Source organism: Phasianus colchicus, chromosome 25 (genome assembly GCF_987193195.1).
Source record: "Phasianus colchicus chromosome 25, bPhaCol1.hap1.1, whole genome shotgun sequence".
Classification (NCBI taxonomy): Eukaryota; Metazoa; Chordata; class Aves; order Galliformes; family Phasianidae; genus Phasianus; species Phasianus colchicus.
This window is the reverse complement of record NC_143460.1, coordinates 2561833-2585032: the sequence shown is the minus strand read 5'-3', so window position 1 is coordinate 2585032 and position 23200 is coordinate 2561833. Positions and strand designations below refer to the sequence as shown.

At 54.1% G+C, this 23200-nt stretch overlaps 1 protein-coding gene across 2 annotated transcripts; it reads right to left on the bottom strand.

Moving 5' to 3' along the window:
* Positions 1–3356: 3356 nt before the first annotated feature.
* On the bottom strand, positions 3357–17066 carry SLC16A1 (solute carrier family 16 member 1). Of its 2 annotated transcripts, none has more exons than XM_031605814.2 (5): positions 16917–17066; positions 9084–9341; positions 6659–6802; positions 5274–6137; positions 3357–4947 (listed from the first exon to the last, which is right to left on the bottom strand). In XM_031605814.2, exons 2-5 carry the CDS (start codon positions 9298–9300, stop codon positions 4667–4669), a joined length of 1506 nt encoding a protein of 501 aa, XP_031461674.1. In that variant the 5' UTR covers positions 9301–9341; positions 16917–17066; the 3' UTR covers positions 3357–4666. The 2 variants fall into 2 exon arrangements, with proteins under 2 accessions (XP_031461674.1, XP_031461675.1); XM_031605815.2 differs by lacking the exon at positions 16917–17066 and adding an exon at positions 10127–10518.
* Positions 17067–23200: the final 6134 nt, after the last annotated feature.

The following is a 23200-nucleotide window of genomic DNA, read 5'->3' as shown; positions in this document are numbered from 1 at the left end:
TGCTGTGCTGGCCCGAAGCCCCGCACGTGGTGGCAGTGCCCCAGCCCCGTGCCGGGCAGCAGCACGCCTGGCCACAGAGATGGAGCCACCGCTGCACGCTGCGGAGCTGCCAGGTGCACCCGAGCAACACGAGGCCACCACGGTTTGCAGGAAGCAGAGCAAAGGTCTCGAATCCTCTCAGGGAAAAGGCCGGGGCAAAGTGCAGCACGCTGCGTCCTTGGCCGTGTTTGCAGTGAACGCAGCCCATCCGGTCCCGCAGGACCGCACCGCCGGGGTGCGCTGCGCTCTGCAGCCGCCTCTCTGCCACGCAACGGCTGAGCATCACTCACCGGCTCCTTCATGTTTCTGTGGCACCGGCAAAGGGCTCTCGTTAACAGAATATAATGTGCAGTGAAAATAATTGATGAGCATCTTGTAACAATTGATTATCTGTCCGCTGTTCCGCCGCTCTGCTCGTACATTAATGGATGGTGCTTTTCCCTGCGCGGTTCAGAGCAGCGGAGACGCAGCGTGCCGGCAGCCACCTGCCCTGTGCTGCATCTGAACAGACCTCAGGTGCACTGAGATGATTGTAGGAGGGCAGGGAGCAGCTGGACATGCATGGCACAACCTGGTGCTGCATGGCCATCCTCATGGGCACACTGCAGCCTCGGCCGCACGCAGGGCAGCCTGCTTCTCTGCTGCAGCCCCAGGCAGACTCAGCTTTTCTGGGCGACTGCCCTCAGGCCAGCAGCTCCACCGCCTCCTCTTCCCAGCACGGCATCAGCACAACTCGTGCCAGTGCCTTCACCAGGCGGCTGGGAACAGAGGAGGTTGTTTGCAGAGCAGCAGCCCTGACTGCTCAGTCAGAGCTGCAGACTCAGCAGAACTCAAAGCCCCCGAAAAACCTGAACAAACTCCTGCGTGCGTGGAGCCAACCTGCAGTGGGCAGGGACTCAGATCCTCTCCTCATGCTTGTCACATGAATGAGCTCTGCTCCGGGCTCACGCCTTTCATCTCAGAGGGGATTGTGTGCATTATGAGGGGGATTAGACTTCTCCACCAGGACCGGTGTGTGCAAGGCTCCAGGCTCACACCCTCCCTCCTGCTCCAGCCTTTGGCGACCCAACAGGGACACAGCCCAGCCCGTGGGGCCAGGGGGCAATGAGGCCAGTGGGGTCACAGGGAGCTTGCCCACACTGCCTCGATACCTGGAACTGGGCAGGCAGGCAGCAGGCACTGTGATAGGAGGTGTGAGCCTGGCCAGCAGCCACACAGCCCATCTGCTCCCCCCAGAGCCCCAGTCACTGCTGCACATCGCTGGCCAGAGAGCACAGCTGGCTGGGAAAACAAACGGCATGGGAATTAGCTCCCAACTATTTCCTCAATTCTACCTGCTATGAAGGGAATTTTATTTTGCTGCCCTGAGAGGAAGGAAGGCAGCCTGCCCAAGTGCCTCGAGGAAACACCTCCAATAACTCCTGCAGAGCACAGCCAGGCCAGCACCACACCCCACAGCCCCCAGCCTGCCTGCAGCAGCCCCATATAGGAATAACACTGCTCACAGCAGCACCACTCCCTCCCCAGGGATGTGAGGCTGCAGGGGCAGAGGCCACCGTGCCACCCATCAGCCACCTGCAGCATGCATGCAGCCCAGCCCACACCCTCAAGCTTGAGTCACCTCATTGCCCAATGCAGGGCTGTAGCAGTCCTAGTGCCACACACCAGCCCCTTCCTCATCAGCCCAAGAGGCAGGGCTGCAGCCCTCAGCCAGCCCCCCAAGCAGCGCCGTGCCATCAGCCACCTCGAGTAAACAGCAGCACTGGGGAATGAGCGTTATCAGCTCACCAATGCAAAACAGGAGGAAATTATTTAAACATCTTTTCCTTAAGAGGCCAGGTTGGCCCGCAGCCCAGTTGCCTTTCAGAAGTCACAGGCAGGAAAGCAGCGTTACTTACAGTAAAGTGCGTATCAGTAATTGTGCTACTGGATTCCAGGGAAAAGGACTGCTCCTCGTGCAAGGCTCACAGGGGTCAAGAACAGCAGCTATAGCTGAGCCCTTCCTTCTGCAGAAGGAATCATCATTGAAGAATGCCCAGCAAGCACAGGAACAGCCTGCAGGCTGCCTGACCCCCACACAGGGCTCAGGAACCAGCTCAGCCTCCACACCCACACTACCCCCTTACCACCAGGTGAGGCCCAGCACCACTGGAACCATCTGTGCCTACAGAACAGGGACCACACCGCAGCTCATCACGGTTAGTTTATTGCAACAGGAACCAGTTATGGTAACTACAATAGACACAGCACTTAATGAAAAATACAATTACTTGGTTTTCCAGTATTACAAGCTCAGTACAATAAAGTCCTTTTGTACAAAAATACTGTTGGCTTTATAAAGTTACTCTACAGTATGAAATACCCTGGCCTTTTTTTTTTTTTTTTCCTGTGAGATTTGGAGCTGGCTGACAACGATGGAGAACTGCAGCAGCCAGGAGAGGTGCAGAGCAGAGCAGTCAGCACCCTGAGTGAGGCCACCACGGGCACCAGGCACCCCACAGGGCTGATGGGGGGCAGCTGGGTTCCCTCCTCCTGGCAGCACCAGGCCTGCAGACATCCACAGCAGCACAGACAGCACCAGAGGCTGCAGCAGGGCTTGGGGTGGGAGCCCCTCCATCACAGCCCTACCCACAGAGCAGACAAAGGGCCCCCACTGGGCAGTGAAGAAGAACCTTACGGCTTTCATAGGCATCCTGCTAAAAAGAGAGGAAAGCTGTCTCTAAAAACAGAGTGCATAGGAACAACCTGGCTGTTGCCATCTTGCAGCTAAAGAGATTGAAAGAGGCACAAAACACAAACTCCATCCCTTGCTGGAGCCACAGCAGCTTCTGGCCCAAGCAGGGCAGACACACCATACCAGCAGCAGTTCTATGCAGCTGGAGAAGCAGGCAGGAACTCAGTTTCTCCCCAAGGCTGCGTTCTCCTGACATGCAAAGGCTGCAAGTGAAGCAGTAAGACACATACACAGGCATGCACACACATGCACTCCTACACACCCCATGTTGGGCACTGTGTCAGCCTTGGCCAGGCCCATGGGAAAAGGCACTGTCTCCTGCAGGCAGGAGTTTCAGGCCAAGGAGCTTCTTGCTGCAGGAAGAGATCTGCATACCAAGGCTCAGCCATCCTCAAAGGGAAGCACCAAGTTTCTTTCCTGCCTCCTCTCTCACAACACAAAAAACCTGCTAAGGAAGTACTCTGCACCATACCTGGCCGGTCAGCCTGCTGCTTTAACCCCACTCATCTCCCCAAATGCACATCCTTTGGCATGTTCCTGGAACATGCTGTCAGCATGAAATAAGAGTTAAACATAAAAGGGATAATTGTAAAAAAAGTTTATTTGAAAAAAAATACTCAGCCTCTCACAAGATTTCTGATCAACGTGTACTATAACTTGAGAGCCATGAACCTGCTCCACGTACATTGAGATATTTTCCAACACTAAAAAATAAAAAATAAATACTTACAAATTCTCTCCTCCCCTTTACATGTCCTAAATGAGAGCGGTAAGGCATCCATCACCTTATGATCTTAAGTTGAACAGAAGCAAGTAAAAGAGGTTTTTCTAAGAGATAAAAGAGGAAAAGCAGAATGCCTGTCTCAGGGATGCGTCTACAGCAGTCTGGTTCATCTGGCCCCTTCTGCAAAGCATGAAGCATCCAAACCCACTTGTCTCAGCTGGATAGGATGCTGGGCTGGTGCCTTCCAGGTAGAAGCCTGTCCTGGATCTGCTGTGGAGAGGCCAAGGGATGCCACCTGCTCCAAGCCCTGCTGTGGTGCCAGCTGAGCTCCACTCATACACATTTCATATTACATCTTATTACACAGGTAAGAGTCTCTGCCTCAGCAGTGCCAGGTTCCCCACCCGTGGGCACAGACCCCAGCACATAGGTCATGCCTTGCTGGGGGAGGATTTGCTCAGGCCCAGAGTGGGCGACCACACAGGAGATGCTGCCTGACATGAACTGTGGCCATCCTTCTCCAGCCTGTTTATCCCATGAGAACCAAACTACAAAAAGGAAGGATTTTAAAGAACTACAGTAGCTAAAAGTTTTCAAAGCATGCCTGAAGACCACCTAACAGAGCCAGGAGGCATCTGGCATGGAAGCTGAAGACCCACTGCCCCCATGCCCAGCGTCTGCAGTAAGAAGCGTGTGAAGCAGGATTCATCTGGGGCTCAGCCCTGACATCTATCATGCTCCAACAAACCCAGTATCCTGCTTTTTATGGCTTTTATCAACACCAAAGATACACACGAACGCACACACATCATTCCCCAAGCAGAATACAGAGCTAAAGCACGGCTTAGAGTAGAGTTAAGGCTCATTCAGATTCAGCTAGATTTGAAGACTGTAAGGCACATATTAGTACAATCATGTTACTGTTAAAAAGCCAGAATATAAAAAGTCATCCCTTCCCCCACCCCCACCCCAAACATGCGAGGATACTGCGCATGTAGCTCTGTTACCTTTGTTGAACACAGATGGAAAGACAGTTCAGAGCCTGGTTAAAAAATGAACACCTGGTTTAAACACTTCTCACAGCCGCCCAACACGAGCAGAGCATTTCCCCAGACACTGCTTCAGGACAGCGGCGCTTCCCCCGACACCCTGGGATTAAAACCAGTCCCTCACATGTGGCTTTCCTCCTCTTTGACACCGTCTTCTGTGCTCTTCTGAGGCAAGGTAGCCACATCATTGTTTGCTTCTTTCTGTTTCTCAGCCTCATCGATGTTGGTCTCCTCCTCTTTCCCTTCGTTCTTCGTCTTCTCCTCCGCCGCCTTCTGCTCCTTTGCCACCAGGCGGTAGTTGATGCCCATCCCAATGAAGAGGTAGATCCCAGAGACAACGAGGATGATCCCACAGGCCCAATACGTGTACTTGTAGTCACCATACATGTCATTGAGCTTACCTGATGGGACAGAGGGGACAGTTTAGCAAGACTACCTCCAGTGCTGCCTGGAAACTGCTCGAGGTTCAGGAAGCATTCCCGAGAGCAGCCCAAGCCACCACATCTGCTTCAGGCCTATTCCTTCTGCTCCCCCAGCTCATGCCAGGGCTCAGCCCACCTCTCATTTCCCCAGATGTCACAGCAGGTCTGGGGCTGCTGCTCCTCACCCTCCCTCACCTCCACCCAGGCACAGAGCCCCATAGGAACAGAGAGCAATGCCCACAGATGGGACCCATAGCCCCACAGCAATGCCAGACAAGGAGAAGCAGCACACAGAGGCATCCTACCGAGCAAAGGGGGTCCCAGAAGCACGGGGCAGCACTCCACAATGGTCACAAGGCCAACAGCACTGGAGAACCTCTGCGCTCCCACCAGGTCCATCAGGGTTTCAAACAGCACCGAGCTAAGCCAGCCAAAGGCAAAGCCAAAGAAGCCAGCATAAATGCAGAACCCAGCGTAGGTGGTGGACATGGGGGCCAAGAGGTGGCACACCCCATTGTAAATCACAGAGATGGCAAAGAAATACTGGACTCTCGGTCGGATCCACTTGGTGTTTGCCACCAGTCCCATGGAAGGTCTGGCTACCATGTCTACGAAGGCCAGGATGGACAGCAAGAAGGCCGCAGACTCGTTGGCAATCTTCTTGCTCTTTGCATAATTGCTGAGGAAGACCAAGGGAGTGAACAGCCCGAAGAACATGATCACATTGCCTGAGAGATAGAGCAGGAAGCCTCTGTGTGTGAAGAGGGACAGGTCCAAGAACTTGTTGATCGTCTGGAAAAGCGTGCTCTTCTGTTTCTTTGTCTTCCCACCGATGAGGTCTGTGCTAGTATCACCATCACCTTTTTTCACTGCTTTCCCAGCTTCCTGCAATACCTCTTTAGTGGGCTCTTTTTTCAGCTGGTCTGGCTTGGGACCAATTGGCCGCATGAGGGACCCAGCAACACAGCAGTTCAGCAGGAGACCACCGAGGATGAGGAAGCTCCCTCGCCAGCCAAATATGCCAAAGAAGAGCTGGTTCACAGGTGCCAAGGTCGACAGGAACACAGGGCTGCCTGCCATAGCCAGTCCATTCGCCAGGGGACGCTTCTTGAAGAAATACTTGCCAATCATGGTTAAGGCAGGGTTCAGGTTAAATGCAAGTCCAAGGCCTGAAGAGGAGAAACGAAGGATTCAGAGTTCTACATCCCCAAAAGCCAACAGCGATGACAGAGGGGCTCAGTAAGAGGAGCAAGAGATCAGGGCTTCAGTTCTTTGTGTTCAGTAGCACCACTTTAGCTGTATTAACCTTCAGCCTGTATGAGCAATACTCAGCACCTCAACACCCATTGTGGAGGTAATTGGGAGGACAAGCTGTGTGCATGAGTTAGAAGAGCTGAAAAGACAGAACTGCTGTGACCCCTGACAGACCTTACCTCTACTAGTGTGGCACAACCCTAACCTGAGACAGGAATAATGGGAGGCTTTCTATTTTAAGTAAGGGAATGAGCGCCTGTGCACTTACATTCCTTCTGCATTGCATCACCAGGGCCATCCTCTTACTAGAGCACATAAAGGGAATTGGGACTTACGCAAATTCATAGTAAGCATTTCCTAAGAATTACTAGACAGAAGTTGCTCCTCTGAGAAAGGCTTCTCAGTTGCAATCCCATTAGAGCACAGCTGCACTTACCCCCTACGACTCCCACGCAGAAGTAGAGCTCCTCCACAGTGTTGCAGAAAGAGGCTGCAATCAAACCACACCCCGAGAGGCACCCACCCACGATCATGATGGGCCGGCTGCCATACTTGTTCACCAGGATGCTGCTGATGGGACCTGGAGAGTCAAAGGAGACATGCCCAGAGGTGAGTTACTGTCATGGTTACCTTTGCACAAGTGACCAGGCAGACATACACACAGAAACCTGCTGTCACAGGCTTCATTTCTGCACAGTGCCGCTTCACCCAGCAAAGGAACTGGATAAGAGGGAAGGACTGATGGACCAAAGACAGCTGGAGACAAGAAATGGTGACATTAGTTAAAGCACATGCTGAAATCCCAACTGGAAAAGCAAGATTCTAGCAAGTGCCAAGGACTACAGCCCTGCAGAGCCCCAGAAGCTGTTTATAGCTGTTGAAAGCCACAACTTCCCTGGGCAAGCAGCCTTCCATGGCCTATGCAGAACCTGTCAGGCTGCCAGCTGCCCTGCAGCTTCCCAAGGACCAGGGCAAAGGCCCTGCCCCATACTCTGTAGCCACCATGGCCCATGAGCTGGGCAAAGCATAACAAGGTGACAGCCTGCATCCAACATGATGTTTCTGATGGAGGACAAGGCCATGAAGCAGCAGCTTTGATGGGTGCTGGGCAAAGTGCACCAAGGGCTTGCAGAAAGGAAGGCCCCCGCACAATGCCAGGGAGATTGAGGCAAAGTTTTCACTGCTACCCCCTGAAGCAGAAGCAGCCCAATCGCTCTGCACACCGCCTTTTAAGTGCTTCATTATCAGGAGCTTTAATCCAAAGCAAACAGTGATTAGATACTGCAAAGCATGCTCTACAGATACTAAGATGTATTTAAATAAACTGAATGAACATCCATTGAATATTAACAGACCTAGTTTTACCATTAACAGATAGCAAGGTTGTCAACATGTTATTCATGGGTCCTCAGACACTACTTGACCTTTCTGCCTAGTTTAAACAAAGCCCGGAGAACATTTGGGAAGCCCAGCTGCTACTGCAGCTTCTGCAGTGGAGGAAGCTGTGCTCCACCAGGCCAGAGGGATGCATCCACCTGTGTGCAGGTAACAGCAAGTGGTGCAAAGCCAGTGAGCTGCTGGATCCGACGGGCACTGTTCAGTACGAGCAGCTGGCAGCATCAGCATGAGGCACAGGACAAGGGAGTCTTCAGGATTAGAAGCAAAAGTCACTCCAAGTCCAAGGAGCAGCAGGCATCACAGGTTCTGGGGCACGCAGAGGGACTGTTCGCAGTGCATTAGGAAAAGGAATGGCCCAAATCAAGCCTCATTAAGGCAGCTACACTGTTTACAAGCTTGTTATAACATTGGAGCAGAGAGATGTGCCCATTGCCTCGCTTGCTAAGCAAGGACAAAGCAGAGTCTGTTCCCCAAAAGGAAAAGCCTCATGCTCAGCCAGGCCGTTAACGTCAGCTCCTTTTGATGCACAAATGCAAATAAGACCAGGCACCCTGCCAGCTGGGGATGGCAGCAGCACAAGCTCCGATTTGCCTCTGAAGTACACACAACAGCAGGGTCCCAGTAAGAACTCCTTTCAGCCAGTTTACCCGGTGCAAAACTGCATGTGCAGGCTGGCACAAGGCACCAGGGCTTAGGGACAGGAGATGCAAAGACTTGGAACACACAACCCCAGCAGAGCACAGACTGCCTGCTACTTGCTGGTGTAAAAGCAAGCATGAAATGTACAGCTTGGGGATTAGGAGACTCCGAGCAGTTTCTGAAGGACAGGAGAGGGGAGCTGTTTCACTTTAAGTAGTTGGCTTTATTCTGCTCATGTTTCTGCTCTTCCTGTGCGTGCTGCCACCTCCAAACAGCGCAAGCTGTCTAAGGCACTGCTCAGCACCACTGGGGAAGAGCAGACTACATCCGTTTTCAGTGCACATTTCAGTAGTCAGAGCTGACCAGAAAAGGGAACAGATTCTGGTAGGCAGTCAGCGCTCAATGGATTCCAAAATTAAGCATCCTGAACCAGGAAAAGACCCTATAGCAGGGCTTCTGTGCTCAGCACACCTACTCTCCCCAGCCTTCTGGCAGGTGCTGAGGGCAGACAGATCCTCAGCCACACACTGTTACAAGAACAAGGGCAGAATTACACAAGTTGTAATACCCCGGAAAGAATTTACCTACAGCTTTGCTGAAGAGGACAGATTAACCCAGCTTTTGCATTCTGGACACTGAATAAGAACTTTGAGCAATCTACTCCAAGCAAGCTTGCTGAAGAAATTTTGCTCTCACGTAACGAGAAAATCCTAACTTTGATAAAAGTTAGGACTGTTGCCACTACAGCAAGATGCAATTAATGAGGTTCAGCATTACATACTCCAATGCAAAAGCACATGCAATGCTGTCCTCAGTTCTCTTACCTCCTGCATACATAACAGCCAGCATGATAGAGGAAATCCATGAGACTTTGCTGCTAGATGCGTTGAAGATGACCTCAATCTCTTTGAAGAACACAGTGATGGATTTGGGAAAGGCATAGGAAAATCCAATGGAGATGAAGGCTCCGATGACCACAGCCCATCCCCAGCCTCCTTCAGGAGGAGTGTATCCCACAGGGCCTCCAATGGCCGGTGGCATCTTGAATGAGGCTGGCAATGGATCAGTCGGGGTTCAAAGATCTGCAAAGGACAAAGTATCATCTCAGCTGAGTACAGAATGCTGTAACCTCATTCCACTGCTATGCAGGGCCCCATCCACAAGGTCAACACAGCACCCAACAAACCCAATGCTGCACAGGAAGCTGGCAGCCACACCAGCACCCCAACTCCCTCCAGGAAGGCTGCTTCCACTGGGGAGAACCCAGGTTTGCAGGCAGGCCTTGGAAGGTTATCTTAAATCAAACGCTCAGATCACTGGTGGCCTTTAGAAGCACTGGCAAGCAGGTGTTTATAAAGTACATATTTAAGAGATGACATCCTATTATGAGCTGAAAAGGGCAAGCTGTGATCTTACAAGAGCAGCTGAACACAGCAACAAAAAGAAGGCACACAAATGGCTGCTCTGACAGCAGCACCAGGCTGTGCCCTGCTAGGTCCCACAATACAGCACCCATCAGGCCTGGGGTCTGGGAACCTCGGCACAGCTGGAGACCCTAAAACTTGCTCTCATTTGATGAGCAGTATCCCAGCAGATCCACACACACCTCTCTGATCTGTTACCCACAGAAAGTAAGGAAGATGCCAGTGCTTTGGCCAACAGTGAGTTCTTCCATACAGGCAGGTGAGGGGCAGGCGTGCTGGGGATCCTGCAGCCCACAGGTGGGCAGGAAGAGCTGGGAAATCCCAAAATGGGGAATCAGTAAGAAGGGAAGGGACTCCCAAAGTCCTCTAGAGCAAGCACCCCATACAACAGAGGGCTGCCCACAGCAGGGCAGCCCCCCCCATGTTCTTAAATATACACCTACCAGATAAAACTGCGCACAAGCCAGGGCTTTCTGCAATGTAAAGGCAGGCAGGTGTCAAGACAGCACACCATCAGTCCTGCAGTCCCAGAAGGTCACAGGCTGCGGCTAAACTTAGCTGTGAGCAACAACAGTGGGATGCTGCCAGGGCTCTGTCCTTCCCTGGGGCAGGGAGGGGGAGGTGCTCCAGCCCTCCCAGGACACTCTGCATCCCAGCACTGCTAAACCCCTCCTCTGAGACCAAAAAGGCCATTCCCAGCACAAGGGAACGCAGCTGGGACGGTGCTGCTCATGCAGCCCCAGCACCACAGCTCTTGTACAGCCTGCACAGCTGGCACACACCTTGAAGCTGCAGTTACTTGAGAAAACAAGGCTGTTCAGACAGCAGAGAGCAGCACAATCCATCCCACAGAGGAAACACGACCAAATCAGCTGCTCGCATGTTGTTCCACCGTATGCAAAACAACAGGAACTGCCCCTGCAGCTCCCATGGGGCCCTGAAGATTTCAGGATGCTTTCAGAGCTGGGTTCCCTACAGCAAGATGCCACAGCCGAGAAGGGCAGAGCTGAAGCACTGCTCACACTGAGCACAGAGGGGAAGGAAGGAGCACATCAAGCTCCTCCAGCACAACCTAAACCCTCTCATACAATCTCCCAGCTCAGGCTTTCACCTGGAGACACAATGGAGCACAAGAGCTCCTGGAAGTGACACCACAACGCAGCGACAGCTCCATGTGAAGCAGCACAGAGGTGCCACGAGCCCTATTTATAGCACACGTCCGCTCAGGCTCACGGCGATTACCATCGCATCCACAGCCGTTCTCATGCCAGCATCTACCTGGCACGTTTTGCCGTGCTCTTGGCAGCCAGCTCCCTCACATGGGTGCCCGGATCGCTTTCACCTCACAGCACAGGCCAGGCCTCACGCGGCCCTGCAGCTCCATCTGCCAAACTGCAGGCCTGCGGTGGCGGGCAGGAGGAGGCAGCCAGCCCCACACCACAGGGAGCCCAGCACCCGAGCCTGCCCTAAGCCTTTAAGACTGGTTTAGCCTGAGCCAGGCGTGGATCTTTTTGGCTGGAAGGGTAATTCACCCACGCTCCAGCACAGCACATGACTGTCATGAGCACACAGGCTCCTCCAGTCACAGGAATCACTCACAGGATGTTCCTCTAAGCAATTCCCATCAGCTCACCCCAAACAGCCACCACACACTCTGCCCTCTGGCCACACAGGCAACCCACCCTTAAAGTTACACACTGATAGCAATACTGGGGTTTGACATCACCTCCAGCCACGCTGCACAGCCTGCAGCTCACTCTTAGGTTTTGAGTCACACTGAGCTCTCACAGCACCCAGCGATGCTTTAAGGCATCATCTAACAGCTTTGATTTGCCTGAAAGGCTAAAAAAAAGAAAAAGAGAGGCTACTGAATTTTGGTAACAGAAAATCCAGCTACTGTTCAGTAATACAAACCAGTTGATAGCATAAATAGAGGTCACTGGTAGTAACATCTGGGGATATTGCTGAGGCCTTGGGGAACACAGGTTTAGATCTTCCATCAGTCCCAAGCAGCTGAGCTGTGCCAAAATCATTGTGGCTGGGCTCATTCCTCTTCTATGCTTGCTCAGGTGGCATCCTTCCATAAAAGACTTTTGAAGAGCAAGACAACCTCTCTTGTGGTGCCAATGCATAGTGAAATACCTTGGACTGAAGTTGGAGACCATTAAGCAAGAACCCCAAAGTTCGATGCCAGAGGGTTTACACGAGCTCTGCATGTCACAGCATTTTGCCCTGACTCACTGCAAAACCTCATTAAGGAAGGCCAGTTTTAGAATACTTCTATCAAAGGGAGGCTTCAAATGGGAGAAGAAAAGCACACAGAAGGCAGCCAGTCCAAAGGGAAAGCTTCCCTCCCCTTTGCAAAAGAAAATATATAAAGTAAATGAACAGTTATGACATTTACAGTTCTGTTTTGGAAGAGCAGCAACATGTAAGATGTGTTTGGAAATCATATTCACAGCTGCCAGGCAGCCAGCTACAGTTTGCCCTATTAGGAAACAAAGCAACCATACTCGCTGTAATTAAGACTGATGAGACCAAGTAATGACTGGAAGTATCACATCTGCTAGCCTGTGAAGTCTTGACAAACCTGCAGGAACAGGTAGCCTACAGCAAGCCCTCATCCTGCACAGCAATGGCAGGAACAGCTATGTTTTTTTTTTTATGCAATCCAGACTGCATCAAATGGGAACAGACCCTGGAGAAGACTACAGTCCTTTCCCTCCCCCACGTCCTATACATTGCTGCTGTGGTCTCTTCTTTGAAGGTGCCTGGATCAGGAAGATTTTAAAGACTTCTACTTACATAACCCAGCAAATCGCTGTGCTTTTTAAAGCCCCAGATTGGCAGGATTCCGGAGGAGAGAGACAGAGGCTCACATTTATAAAGCACCGCAAATGCTGCAAAATATTTCTGGGGCAATCCCTTCACAAAGGTAACCTCACAACGCTCTTTTTCAGGGCAGGAGGGGTTTCTCCCACAAGCAGCACCCCGGCCCTGCAGATCCCTGCCTGTCTCCTCACATCCATCCCTGCCACTGGGGATTTCACTGCACCAGGCACACATTCCTCTCACACCTGCTGTCTCAGAGGCTTTTAAAGCCTTTCCCAGTGGCAGAGCTTGCTCACCTGCCATGGACAGGCAGCATCCAGGGCACAACCCAAGCACCCCTTAGAGGTCCTCACCCTGAGTTTCAGGCTTATACTTATCGCTGGAGAGATGGAGCTTCTACCAACTGCAAACTGGTGAGAGCAAGTAACACCTCACAGCTTCAAGTCAGGACATTTTCTGGCCGGAGAAAAGATCAAATAGAGATTGTTATGAACTAATGAGACACCGCTACCACTGGTTTTAAGCACATTTACAGAATTAAGCATAGGGGTGTAATTCCAGTGAGTGCCCCAGGCAGGGTTTTAACCTGGCTGTGCATGGCATACGTGACGACCCAGTATTTGCAGGGACTCTGCACCAAAACAATACTCAATTGAGGTCCTGCTCAGCTGAAGCATTTGTTCCCAGGGTGATGCGAGGTCAGTAGCACGTAAAGTTTGCCCAAGGACAGCAGCCCACGCAGATGAGCTCAAGGTTCCTTCACCAGCCACAGCACAGCCTGCTCAGCACCCCTCCTCTGCCCAAGGATGGCCAGCAGAGCCCCAGACATGCTGCAGTCTGCCGACCTGGCAAGCAGACAAGCAGATGCCAGAAGGCATGGCTTTGTGCTCCTCAGCAGAGGTGCCAGTGGCTGCTGCCTTCACCTTTTGCTCAGCGCTGGATCCACAGCAGCACAAGCCCCAGCCTGCAATGCAGGATCAGAGGTGTGCAGCAGCACCATTGCTCACCTCAGCAGGGCTACGGGCTCTGCTTGAGCATCACCCACTACAAACAGTGGCTGAGGACAGAGATTGTAGGGATCTGAAAATAATAATCCCCCACACAGCAGCCACACCTGACCTGTGGGCTACGAGGAGGTTGCACCGCTGTGCTTTGACCCCATCCAGGCAGCTCCTCACTGCCTGCAGCCATCAGCACTGCCCTCCTGCCTGCAGGGAGCTGATGCAACAGGACTCTGAGGTTGTTTGTCAGAAAAACAAAACAAACAAGAAAACAAGTACCAGTTTCTCCCACCAGAAGAAGTCCATTACAAGCACCCATTCCAGGCTGCTGTCTCCAGGTATTACCACCAGTGATCTCAGCCTGTCTGAGCAAGGACCAGGAGCCTTACTAGTATGAGAAAGCATGAAGCAAGCTTAAGCAAGCAACCAGAGGGATCAAGGGAAAAAACCCTGACTGATTTTTTTTTTTTTTTTTTAATAACATTACATGCTGGCAATGGCCACAACTCAAGCAGAGTTCCTCCAGATCCCTCTGACCCACAGCTCTAGGATGGTAGCAGTAAAGGCCCCATAGCACAGCTCCTGCTGGACTCCCCTGCACAGCACAGCCCCCAGCCCACCTGCAGCCATCCAACCCCATCCCAGGAGGGCTGTGGCTCTCAGCATCTCCTCGTGCAGGTTTCAATCTCAGGTCCCCAGGCACAGACCACACTTTAATAGGAGCAGAGATGTTTCTCTCCACACATCAACCTCAGCACTGCAGTACTCACAGATGCCTCAGAGACGATCTGTGCCTTGCCAAGAAATTCTCAGAATGAGAAAAATGCGGTACCAAGCAGCACCAGCATTCTTTCATTTAGGCATCGATACGCACAGCCAAGGACGCAGCCACTCCAGGTTTCACTGTGTAGGGCTGCAGAATCTCAGAGCCCCACAGCTGTTTCGGTCTAAACAACCACCCCTCTCTTCCCTGAGGGCAGCAGCTCATCCCCTTTGTTCTCAGCCACATCCATCTCATCCCTCTTTAAAGCCTCCCAAGCACAGAGGAGGCGGCTGCAGCTATGTGGATGGAGATTACCTGACACCACCTGCAGGACTGTGGTTTTGGGAACCAACTACAGCCCCACACGAACTTTCTTTGGCTGCAGCACAATTACACAGCAGTAGCTTGAAGGGAGCATTTCAAAAATGAGTCATTCAGACAATAATGGCAAGAGGCTCCTGCTTTCTTCATCAGAAAGGTTGCTATTATGGGCTTATTCCACCGAAGGAAGTGGGAGAAGTCATAAAACTACAACATTAACACTGAAGTGCTTGGATACAACTTGCCTCCCTTAGGCTACGTGCAACTTTTCAACTCCTCATGAAGGATCTATGGAACGGAATCACGCAAGCCTCCAGCCCTGTACAAGTCTCCGGGTATTTTCCACCTCAGCTGCCAGACAAATCAAGGCAAGTGTGAGAGCAGATGCACCACTGGCACCTTTTGATTAGGAAACACCTCCTGGTGGGCACAGCGCAGATAATGCTCTCACACCTCTGCCTGGAGGGCAGGACAGGATACAGCCACAGCTGTGACACTGCAGGGAAGCTCACAGCACACCAACACCAGGCCTGTGTGTAGCTGGAAGATTTACCAGGCAGGAATGAGCTGAAGATGGAGAAGGCTCCTTTGAGGCCAGGATGTCTGGGGAGTTCCTGACCCCAGCAGCACTCCAGAGTAGCATTTTTCAGCCCTGCTCATCTCCATAGCCAGAAAAGCCTGGAGCAGAGGCATCCAAGGGACGGCCCACACCAAGTTACCTCACTTAACATGAGAAAGGGATGCCTGCGCACCACAAAATGGCTTCAGGCATACAGAAAAGCAAGAAAACAAACACCACGAATACGAAAACATATTTCAGGTGCCTTGGGATGAATCTAAAAGGCTCCCCAACACTAAAGCCCAAGAACACCGAGAGCACCTATGGCACAGGTGGGTGCCTTACAGATGTACTGTGCCTATTCCCAGCACTGTGAGCACCTCAGCCTTTCCCAGTGTTTTGCCCACCACCCATATGGCCACAGAAAGGCTCCCCCACACCCCACAACACGTGCTGGGGGGGGGGGGACACATTCCTATATGCTGGCAAGGGCTGCCATGTTGCCCCAAGCAGCAGCAGGCCATGGTGGTCTTTCTATCTGGATATCACCCAGCCCGGCTTGCTGCAGCAGGGCAGCCCCACACCTTGAGCTGTTATCAGGCTTATTGGTGAGAGCCAGGGCCCCACAGCTCCCCGGTGCCTCCTGCAATCCCAGACCTGGGGCAGGCAGAACGCTGCAACCTCTGCTTATGGCTGCCAGGACCCGGGGTCCAGCCTCACCGCCTGCGGGGGGGAACCACGCGTGGGTCCCGGGCTGAGCACGGCTCCGCAGCCGAGCGGACAGGATGGGCCCCACGCTCCCCACGCGGCCCCCAGGGCCTCAGCTCCCGCAGGAGCTTTTTCTTATCAGCCATCCAGAACTCGGTTAATCGCCTCGCATCCATTCCCGCTATCTGGAGCGCGCAAGGTGGAGCGGATTTACCCTCCCCGTTCAGCGACCAAAAACACGACCGGGGCATCGCCCACCCCGGGGCCGCCACATCGAGCGGATGCAGCCGCAGCACAGGAGGGTCCCGAGCGCTCCGCTCAGCGCCCACCTTTGTTTCTGACGGCCCCCAGCCAGGAGCACTTCGGAAGTAACATCGACGGCGCGGGCCCCCCGTCTCTGCCTGCCCCAAAAGCGCCTCGCGGGGCGCTGGAGGTCACCGCCGCCTCCCGCCGTTCTTCCACGTGGGGGAAAAAAGCAGAACGCGGGCCCGACCGCGACCAAAAAAAAAAAAACAAAACACAAGGCCTGAATTACTACGATGGGAAAGGTGACGGAACACAAAGGCAGGCAACTCCGACGGCACAGCGAACCGGGAGCGGACCCGCCGAGCGGCGTCGGATCGCGACCCGGCGCTGCACGCGTGCGACCCCGAACACGCGGCCGAGGTCCCAGCAGCTCCCCAGGCCGCGCCGAGAGCATCGCAAAGCGGCGGGGGATCCCAGCCCAGCCCACCGCCAGGCCCACCGGCCGCGGCTCAGCCCCGCATCCCCGCGGCGGAGCCGGGCAGGGCCCCCAACGTTATGCAGGAGCTCAGCGCGCACCGGACACGCACTCGTCCCAACGGCGGGGCTCGGGGCCGCGCGTCCCCCGGAACCGGAGCATTAAGGCTCCCGCCACGAGGTCCCGCCGCCTCCCCGCGTATCCTCCATCCCCACCTCCAGCCACGTGGAGTCCCGAAACCTCCCAGGAAGGACCGCGCTGCCCCCTGCCCAGCTCTAAGCTCCATCCCCCCGCCGCCACGTGGGCCCAACGCAGTACCGAGCCCTACCTGCGCGTGCCGCCGCCGGCCGAGTGCCGCCTCCCCTGGCCCCCCCCGCCGCTATAAGGGCGGAGGGGCCGCGCCTTCCGTTTGGGGCGGGGGCAGCGGGTGGGCCGGCAGCGGTACCGCCTCCGTTCTCGCGCCACGTGCGCGGAGCGTCCCACGCGTGGCCGCGGCTCCCGTGCGGCCCGGCACGTACCGCCCCGGGCGGAAAGCGCGGCACGACGGCGGGCGGGGGGAGCGCTGGGACCGCGCTTCGGTCCGCGAGGGTCCGCGGGAAGCGCCGTCCGCGGCCCCTGGCGGCGGTGCTTCGCCCGACATCACCCGGCCCGACTTTGTGCCGTTGGGCTGCGGCGCTTCCCTCGTCTACCGGAACGTTTTTGGCTGTCGCCAGCATGAGCTGGCAGGCGGCCCGTAACCGCGAGGATGGCGGACTCGAGCAACCCCCGCTGCCGGCTGCGCTGCTCTGTGCCCAAACAGATGTTGTGCCCGGATCCGTGGGCTCGGAGCAGGCAGAGCTGGCGGGGAGGGGCCCAGCGCTGCGCCTACATGGAGCCGGGCTCAGCCCTCGTGGAGTCACAAAATGGTTCGAGTTGGAAGGAATCCCCAAAAACCATCCGGTCCTGCACTGAACGGGGACATCCACAGCTCCTTCAGCACTCAGAGCCCCCAGCCTGAGCCTGGGTGTCTGCAGGGACGAGGCACCACAACCTCTGTGGGCAACTTGTGCCAGGGCATCAATGCCCTCAGCATAAAGAACTTTTCTTATATCCACTCTAAATCATAGAATAATAGAATCATAGAATCATAGAATCACAGAATCCTAGAATGGCCTGGGTTGAAAAGGACCACAGTGATCATCCAATTCCAACCCCTGCTATGTGCAGGTCACCAACCAGCAGACCAGGCTGCCCAGAGCCACATCCAGCCTGGCCTTGAATGCCTGCAGGGATGGGGCATCCACAGCCTCCTTGGGCAACCTGTTCCAGTGCCTCACCACCCTCTGGGTGAAAAACTTCCTCCTAATAATTAACCTACACCTCCCCTGTCTCAGTTTAAGACCGTTCCCCCTTATCCTTTCACAACAGACCCTGCTGAAGAATCTGGCCCCTTCTTCCTTACAGCCCCTTTAGGTGCTGACAGGCCACCAGCAGGTCTCCCCAGTTCAGAGATGTCCAACTGCTGTCTTCATCCCACTCCAGACAAAGCTGCTGCACAGTTCAGGCACAGAAAGGCACTGCATGGCACACAAGTGAGGTTCTTACATCAGCACCAGAGCTCCCCAAGCTCAGGATGCAGATCTGCAGCGCTGACGCATCGCATGTGACAAATCCTGCACAGATAACTGTTACTCTGAATGTTTTTCTGGAGCTGCTCTCTCCCGCAGCCTAATGAAGTTAATTGTGTTCTGGGTTGCGTGCTGAACGCTCTGTTTTAAAGCAGAAGTAATGGTGTAATTCACCTCACAGCCATGGCAGGGAATGAAGGGGAGAGCTCAGCTACAGGACTAGGAGCAGCAGCAGGAGCATGCGATCCCTTTTGCACCCCCACAAGTGTGTGCATGGGTGTGTGCTGTGCATGTCGGGGCACTCCGTGACTGGGGGCACCCTCTGGAAGCAGAGCAACCTCACTCACCCACTTCTAAAGGACAATGCAACCCAACGAGTGAGTGGGTGGACGGTTCTCCTGCTGCATCTACCTCTGAGCAACCCGGAGAGCAGGGAGAGGTCTGCGCTCATCAAGAGATGAATAGTGATTAAAGACGGGGAATTTGGGAGCAGACTCAAAGTGCCACTCCTGCAATGCCTTCACTTCCAAGCAGTGCTTTGCCTGGGCGTAGGATGGGAGCAGCAGTGAGCTGGGATGGCTGCGGGGTGGTGCTGCCATGCTCCTTCATTTGTAGATGGAGGGAAGGAGTCCTTCATGCTCAGAGCCGCTGCACTTCCGCCTCCTTTAGAAGATGGATTTAGTATTAATCCCTTCAGGAATTTTTTTTTTTTTTTCTCATGAGGAAAACAGGATATTGTTTCAGGATATTGGGCAACAAAGCTGCCCTTTAGTGGCAGCTATAAGCAGCCTTGCCGTCCTCACTACTGGCTGCATTCGTTGCTAATCGAGTTTAAGATTTGGTACAGCTGATGCACTTCCAGAGAGAGGTCACAGCAGAGCAATTCGAGTTCAGGATTTCTGTATCCCATTGTAAACACTTAGGGCCTGTAGTAACCTCAAAATATAATCACTAGCTTTGGTTTCCATTGGAACTAATATCTCTAGCAGCTGCAAATTCAGCCCTCCCGCCTTTGTCAGCATGCGTGTCCTGCTTGATAAGAGAGGCAACAACGGGAGTCAAATCCAGGAATTATTGGAAATCTCCTGGGAAAGCCTGTCCTTCTGAGATATCCATCAGCTTCCTGATGGCTTTGGGAAGGTTTTCTGAATCTTTGGGCTCACACTTCTCACCCCACCTCCAGGTCCTGAGGTTACCCACCCCAGCAGCCCTGGGACAATGGCTGTGGAAGAGAAGGCGTCTGGGCAGTCCCTGGGGAGCAGCAGCTCTGCCTCTGATGGATGCCAAAGGCGTGACATTGTTTAGGGCTGTGCTACAACTGCTGTCGTTGTTTAGAATATAACGTGTCTTAGGAAGAAATTGTTTGTTGATAAAATGTTTGAAATTGCCACTCATGATCAATAGAAAATCCTTGCAGTTGCCACAACCTTCACGCTGCACACGCAGTGATGCACGTGGCTGGGAGCAGGGTGCTCTCCTCTGTGTGCAGCCTGGATGTAAGAGATCCTCAGCCACGTGCAGGTGGCACAGTGGACACTAAGGGACATCATACACAGTGTGGTCCCACTGTTCCCCTCCAATCTGTGCCCATTCCTCACCTCTCGATGTGCTCAGGCTGTTCTCCCGGGGCCGCTGCTGCACAGCATATGCCAGCATGCCACCTCTTGCCAAGAAGCTTATCTGGCACAAGAAATCACATCTGTTCATCCTCCCTTGATGTCCTTGCAGCCAGAGGGAGGTGGTGGTGCTCGGTGTACTTTCAGTGCTGGCTCCATGGGGATTTGGAAGGCCTCTGCATGCTGCGGGGGCTGCTGGCCCTACTGCAGATTGCTGCCCATCTGCTCCCACTGCAGCTCCCTGAGTGCTGGCTGCCCAACAGGTCCCCACTCTGGTGCTCTCCCTGCCTGCAGGGGGTGGCAGGGGCTCAGAGGGTATCAGAACCCACCTGGAGGTGAATCACACCATGGGCTGGAACATGGCAGAGCCATGCAGCACTGCACTGGTGTGGGGCACAGGGACCCATCCTCAGGTGATGCTGCAGAGGGACACTCCACTCCAGCCCCACCTCACTCCTAACCCCTCACACTGGGGTCAGTGCCTCAGGGACATCCAGACTGGTCTGACCGGTGCAGGGTCTGGTTCTGCAGAGCAGGGGGACCTGGCCATGCCTCAGTGCTCTCCAGCAGGATTTTGCTGTCCCAGAACACTCTGTTTTAATGGCTTTATTCCTGTTCTCGGGGTGGGGAGGAAGAGGTGGGGGCTCTGCAAATCATTTAAACACATCCCACATGAAATGACTTCATGTGTCAATTGCACTGCCTTGTCCTCTCCCTTCTGCTCCCATCCACAGTGGCTGCGTTACTTTCGTGTGACCCACAGCTGCTGCCAACAGCATCCATTGCCATGATGGCACTGCTCATATCAGCCCCCACTGCCTGCACCTTTGGCTCCTGTCCTGTTCCAGCAAGGATGGTAAATGTTCACATGGTGATCTCAGGACAGTCTCACTACAGGGGAAATCTGGAGCTCCAGGCTGTTCTCCAGCCCCAGTCCACGCTGCAGCAGCTGTTTCCCTGGGATGTTGCACAACGCCCGATTTCTCTGTGTGTTACTTGGTATTTTCAGTTCTGCATCATTTCAGTTCTGCTCAGTGCACTCTCTGAGCTCTGAAGCAGCCGAGGACAAACCTCAGGGCCTCGGGACACACAGCAGGATGAGACCAGAGGCTGCCCTGTCTGGCAGCACTGCCAACACAGTGGACCTCACTGCTGTGTGAGTCCCCAGGAGGCATCGAGTGCCCAGCCAAGGGCTGGAGTGTGGGAGCTGAGGAGACAAAACACAGCCGCCAATGTTTGTTCTGAAACCTGCCCAGAATTTCTTTGGCCTCAATGAGGCTGAGGATTATTTTCCTTAAGTATTTTTAAACCTGGAGCTTGGGAAGGGCCAGAGGGCTGGGATTTCCTGGTCTGGGTGGATGAGAGGAGCCTACTCCTTCCGTGCCATATGGGAAGTGCTGGCTACCTGTATGGGGGTGAGCAAGGGTGGCCAGGCTGGCAGGAGCCTTGGGAAGGAAGGCACCTGCAGGAGGAAGGCACTGCAGGAGGAAAGCACTGCAGGAGGAAAGCACTGCAGGAGGAAAGCACTTGCAGCCCCGTGCCAGCAGCAGGGCTGGTTCTGTCCTCACAGCAGACACTCTCTCTGCCAGGATGGGACCAGGGCTGCCCTGTGCCCGTGTGACAGCCAGGAGGGGAAGGCAGCAGCCAAGGAGTGAGGGATGTGCTCATTTCCCCCACAGTGGTCAAGGGGATGCAGAATCCTATGGGCACACAAGCGGAGCAGCTCCGGAGCTGCTGGAGACACATTCACACCCATGGAGTGAGAGTGGCCCAGCTTCTGAGGCTGAGTGAGGCCATGGGGACCCAGCACAGACTTTGCTCTGTGTCTGTTCCCTGCCAGCCCACCCGGGTGCCCCAGTGTGGCTCACTGGCAGCAGCATGGCAGCAACTGGGTGTGGGGTGGAGCAGCTCTGTCTCAGCACCCCACTGCTCACCCCTGGCTGTGTGGGTGTGAGCAATGGAAGGAAAGCCCCCACCGTGCTGGCAGCTCCCTCGGTTGTGAGTATCAGCAATGCTCTCCTGGCCTTCCCCTTGCTGGCAGGGTTTGGCAATGGGACAGCCACATTTTGCTCCCATTTAGCACGAGTGAGCACACGAACTATTGTGTGCATGTGTAAATACACAGATTGCTTGTTCCAAAACCCCGCTTGTTCCTTTCCCAAAGAGCCAAGATGGACAATGTCAGGAAAGCCTCCGTCCAACAGCTTTGTTCAACTGCGTGTACTGGGAGGAAAATTCCCTGCAGAGGAGTTCCCAGCATGGCATGTTGCATGCATGGCAGCTGCTGGTTTGCCCAACCCTGGGGCTGCTGGGATGTGTGAGCAGGGTTGTGCCCATTGGGGGAGAGGTGGGGCCCTGCGCTGTGTGCTTGTCCCCAGGGCCGGCACCTTGTGAAGCAGGTCAGGCCCTTTCCCTGTGCACACACAGACCCAAGTCCAGCACCACCAAAGTACACTGAGCGCTGGAGGAAGTCCTGGCCCCATGCGGCTGATGGGACTTTGCCTTTTGCTGAAGCAAAAGGGCTGCAGGTGACTCTTAGCCCTAGAAGCTGCTGTGCAGCCATCCTGCAGCTCCCCGCATGCTCTGAGATCCCCTGCTCAGCTGCACTCCTGCAGACGCTCCCACAATAACACCGACAGCGCAGTGCTGCTGTCTGAGATAGCGTGGTGCTGCCACGGGCAGCACAGCAGCACAGCCTGAGATTACACCCCTTGTAAACACTGCCAAGCACCCATAAAAACCATCGCTTGCTGCCCGATTCGGCCCCACGTTCTTCGTGTGCTCTTTGTGTTTGCTGAGCATAACTCCTGCGGTTGAGCTGTGAAGGCAGAGAAGTTACGCAAAGCAATCTGATGACTCTGATGGACAAGCCAGAACTGCTTTCTCACCTGAGGGTGTCCCATAAAATGTCTTTTGACCCAGTCACAGCCGCACAGCAGCCCGTGGCAGGAATCTGGCTGTGTGCATGCATGTGCTGGCCCCACAGAGATGCAGAAGATCCTTGAACAACCGCAGCCACCATTCAAACAGATCCCAGATATCCCATAAGCAGATGGGGGTAAATGTGCCCCACAAGCTGCTCGTTCTGAGTTATCGTCTGTCTCTAATAACAGCTGATAAGCTGTGGATCAACAAACATCGCTGCTACTCCCCAAGCCCCACTTCAGGATAAATAAAGCCTGCCTTCTTTCTAAGCAGGTCGTGCTCCCTCTTGGGATGAAGACACTGCTACCCTTTCCCTGCTTTACAGGCTAAAGAGGACAAAGTGTATTAACAGGTACAAAAAAAGCCAGAGAAAACTGGAGCAGGAGCAGTAAGAGACATGTCAGACACACTTCCATTAGCTTCCCTTTCAATGTGCATTTAACAGATAATTCGTTATCATCACA

Excerpts from the sequence above, each read along its gene's own strand:
- SLC16A1 (XM_031605814.2), bottom strand. The coding sequence starts at position 9,300 with ATGCCACCGGCCATTGGAGGCCCTGTGGGATACACTCCTCCTGAAGGA. Across the intron at positions 6,803-9,083 it reads GGCTGTTATGTATGCAGGAG|GTCCCATCAGCAGCATCCTG; the intron begins GTAAGAGAACTG and ends TTGACTCTCCAG. Across the intron at positions 4,948-5,273 it reads TCTGGGACCCCCTTTGCTCG|GTAAGCTCAATGACATGTAT; the intron begins GTAGGATGCCTC and ends CTGTCCCATCAG.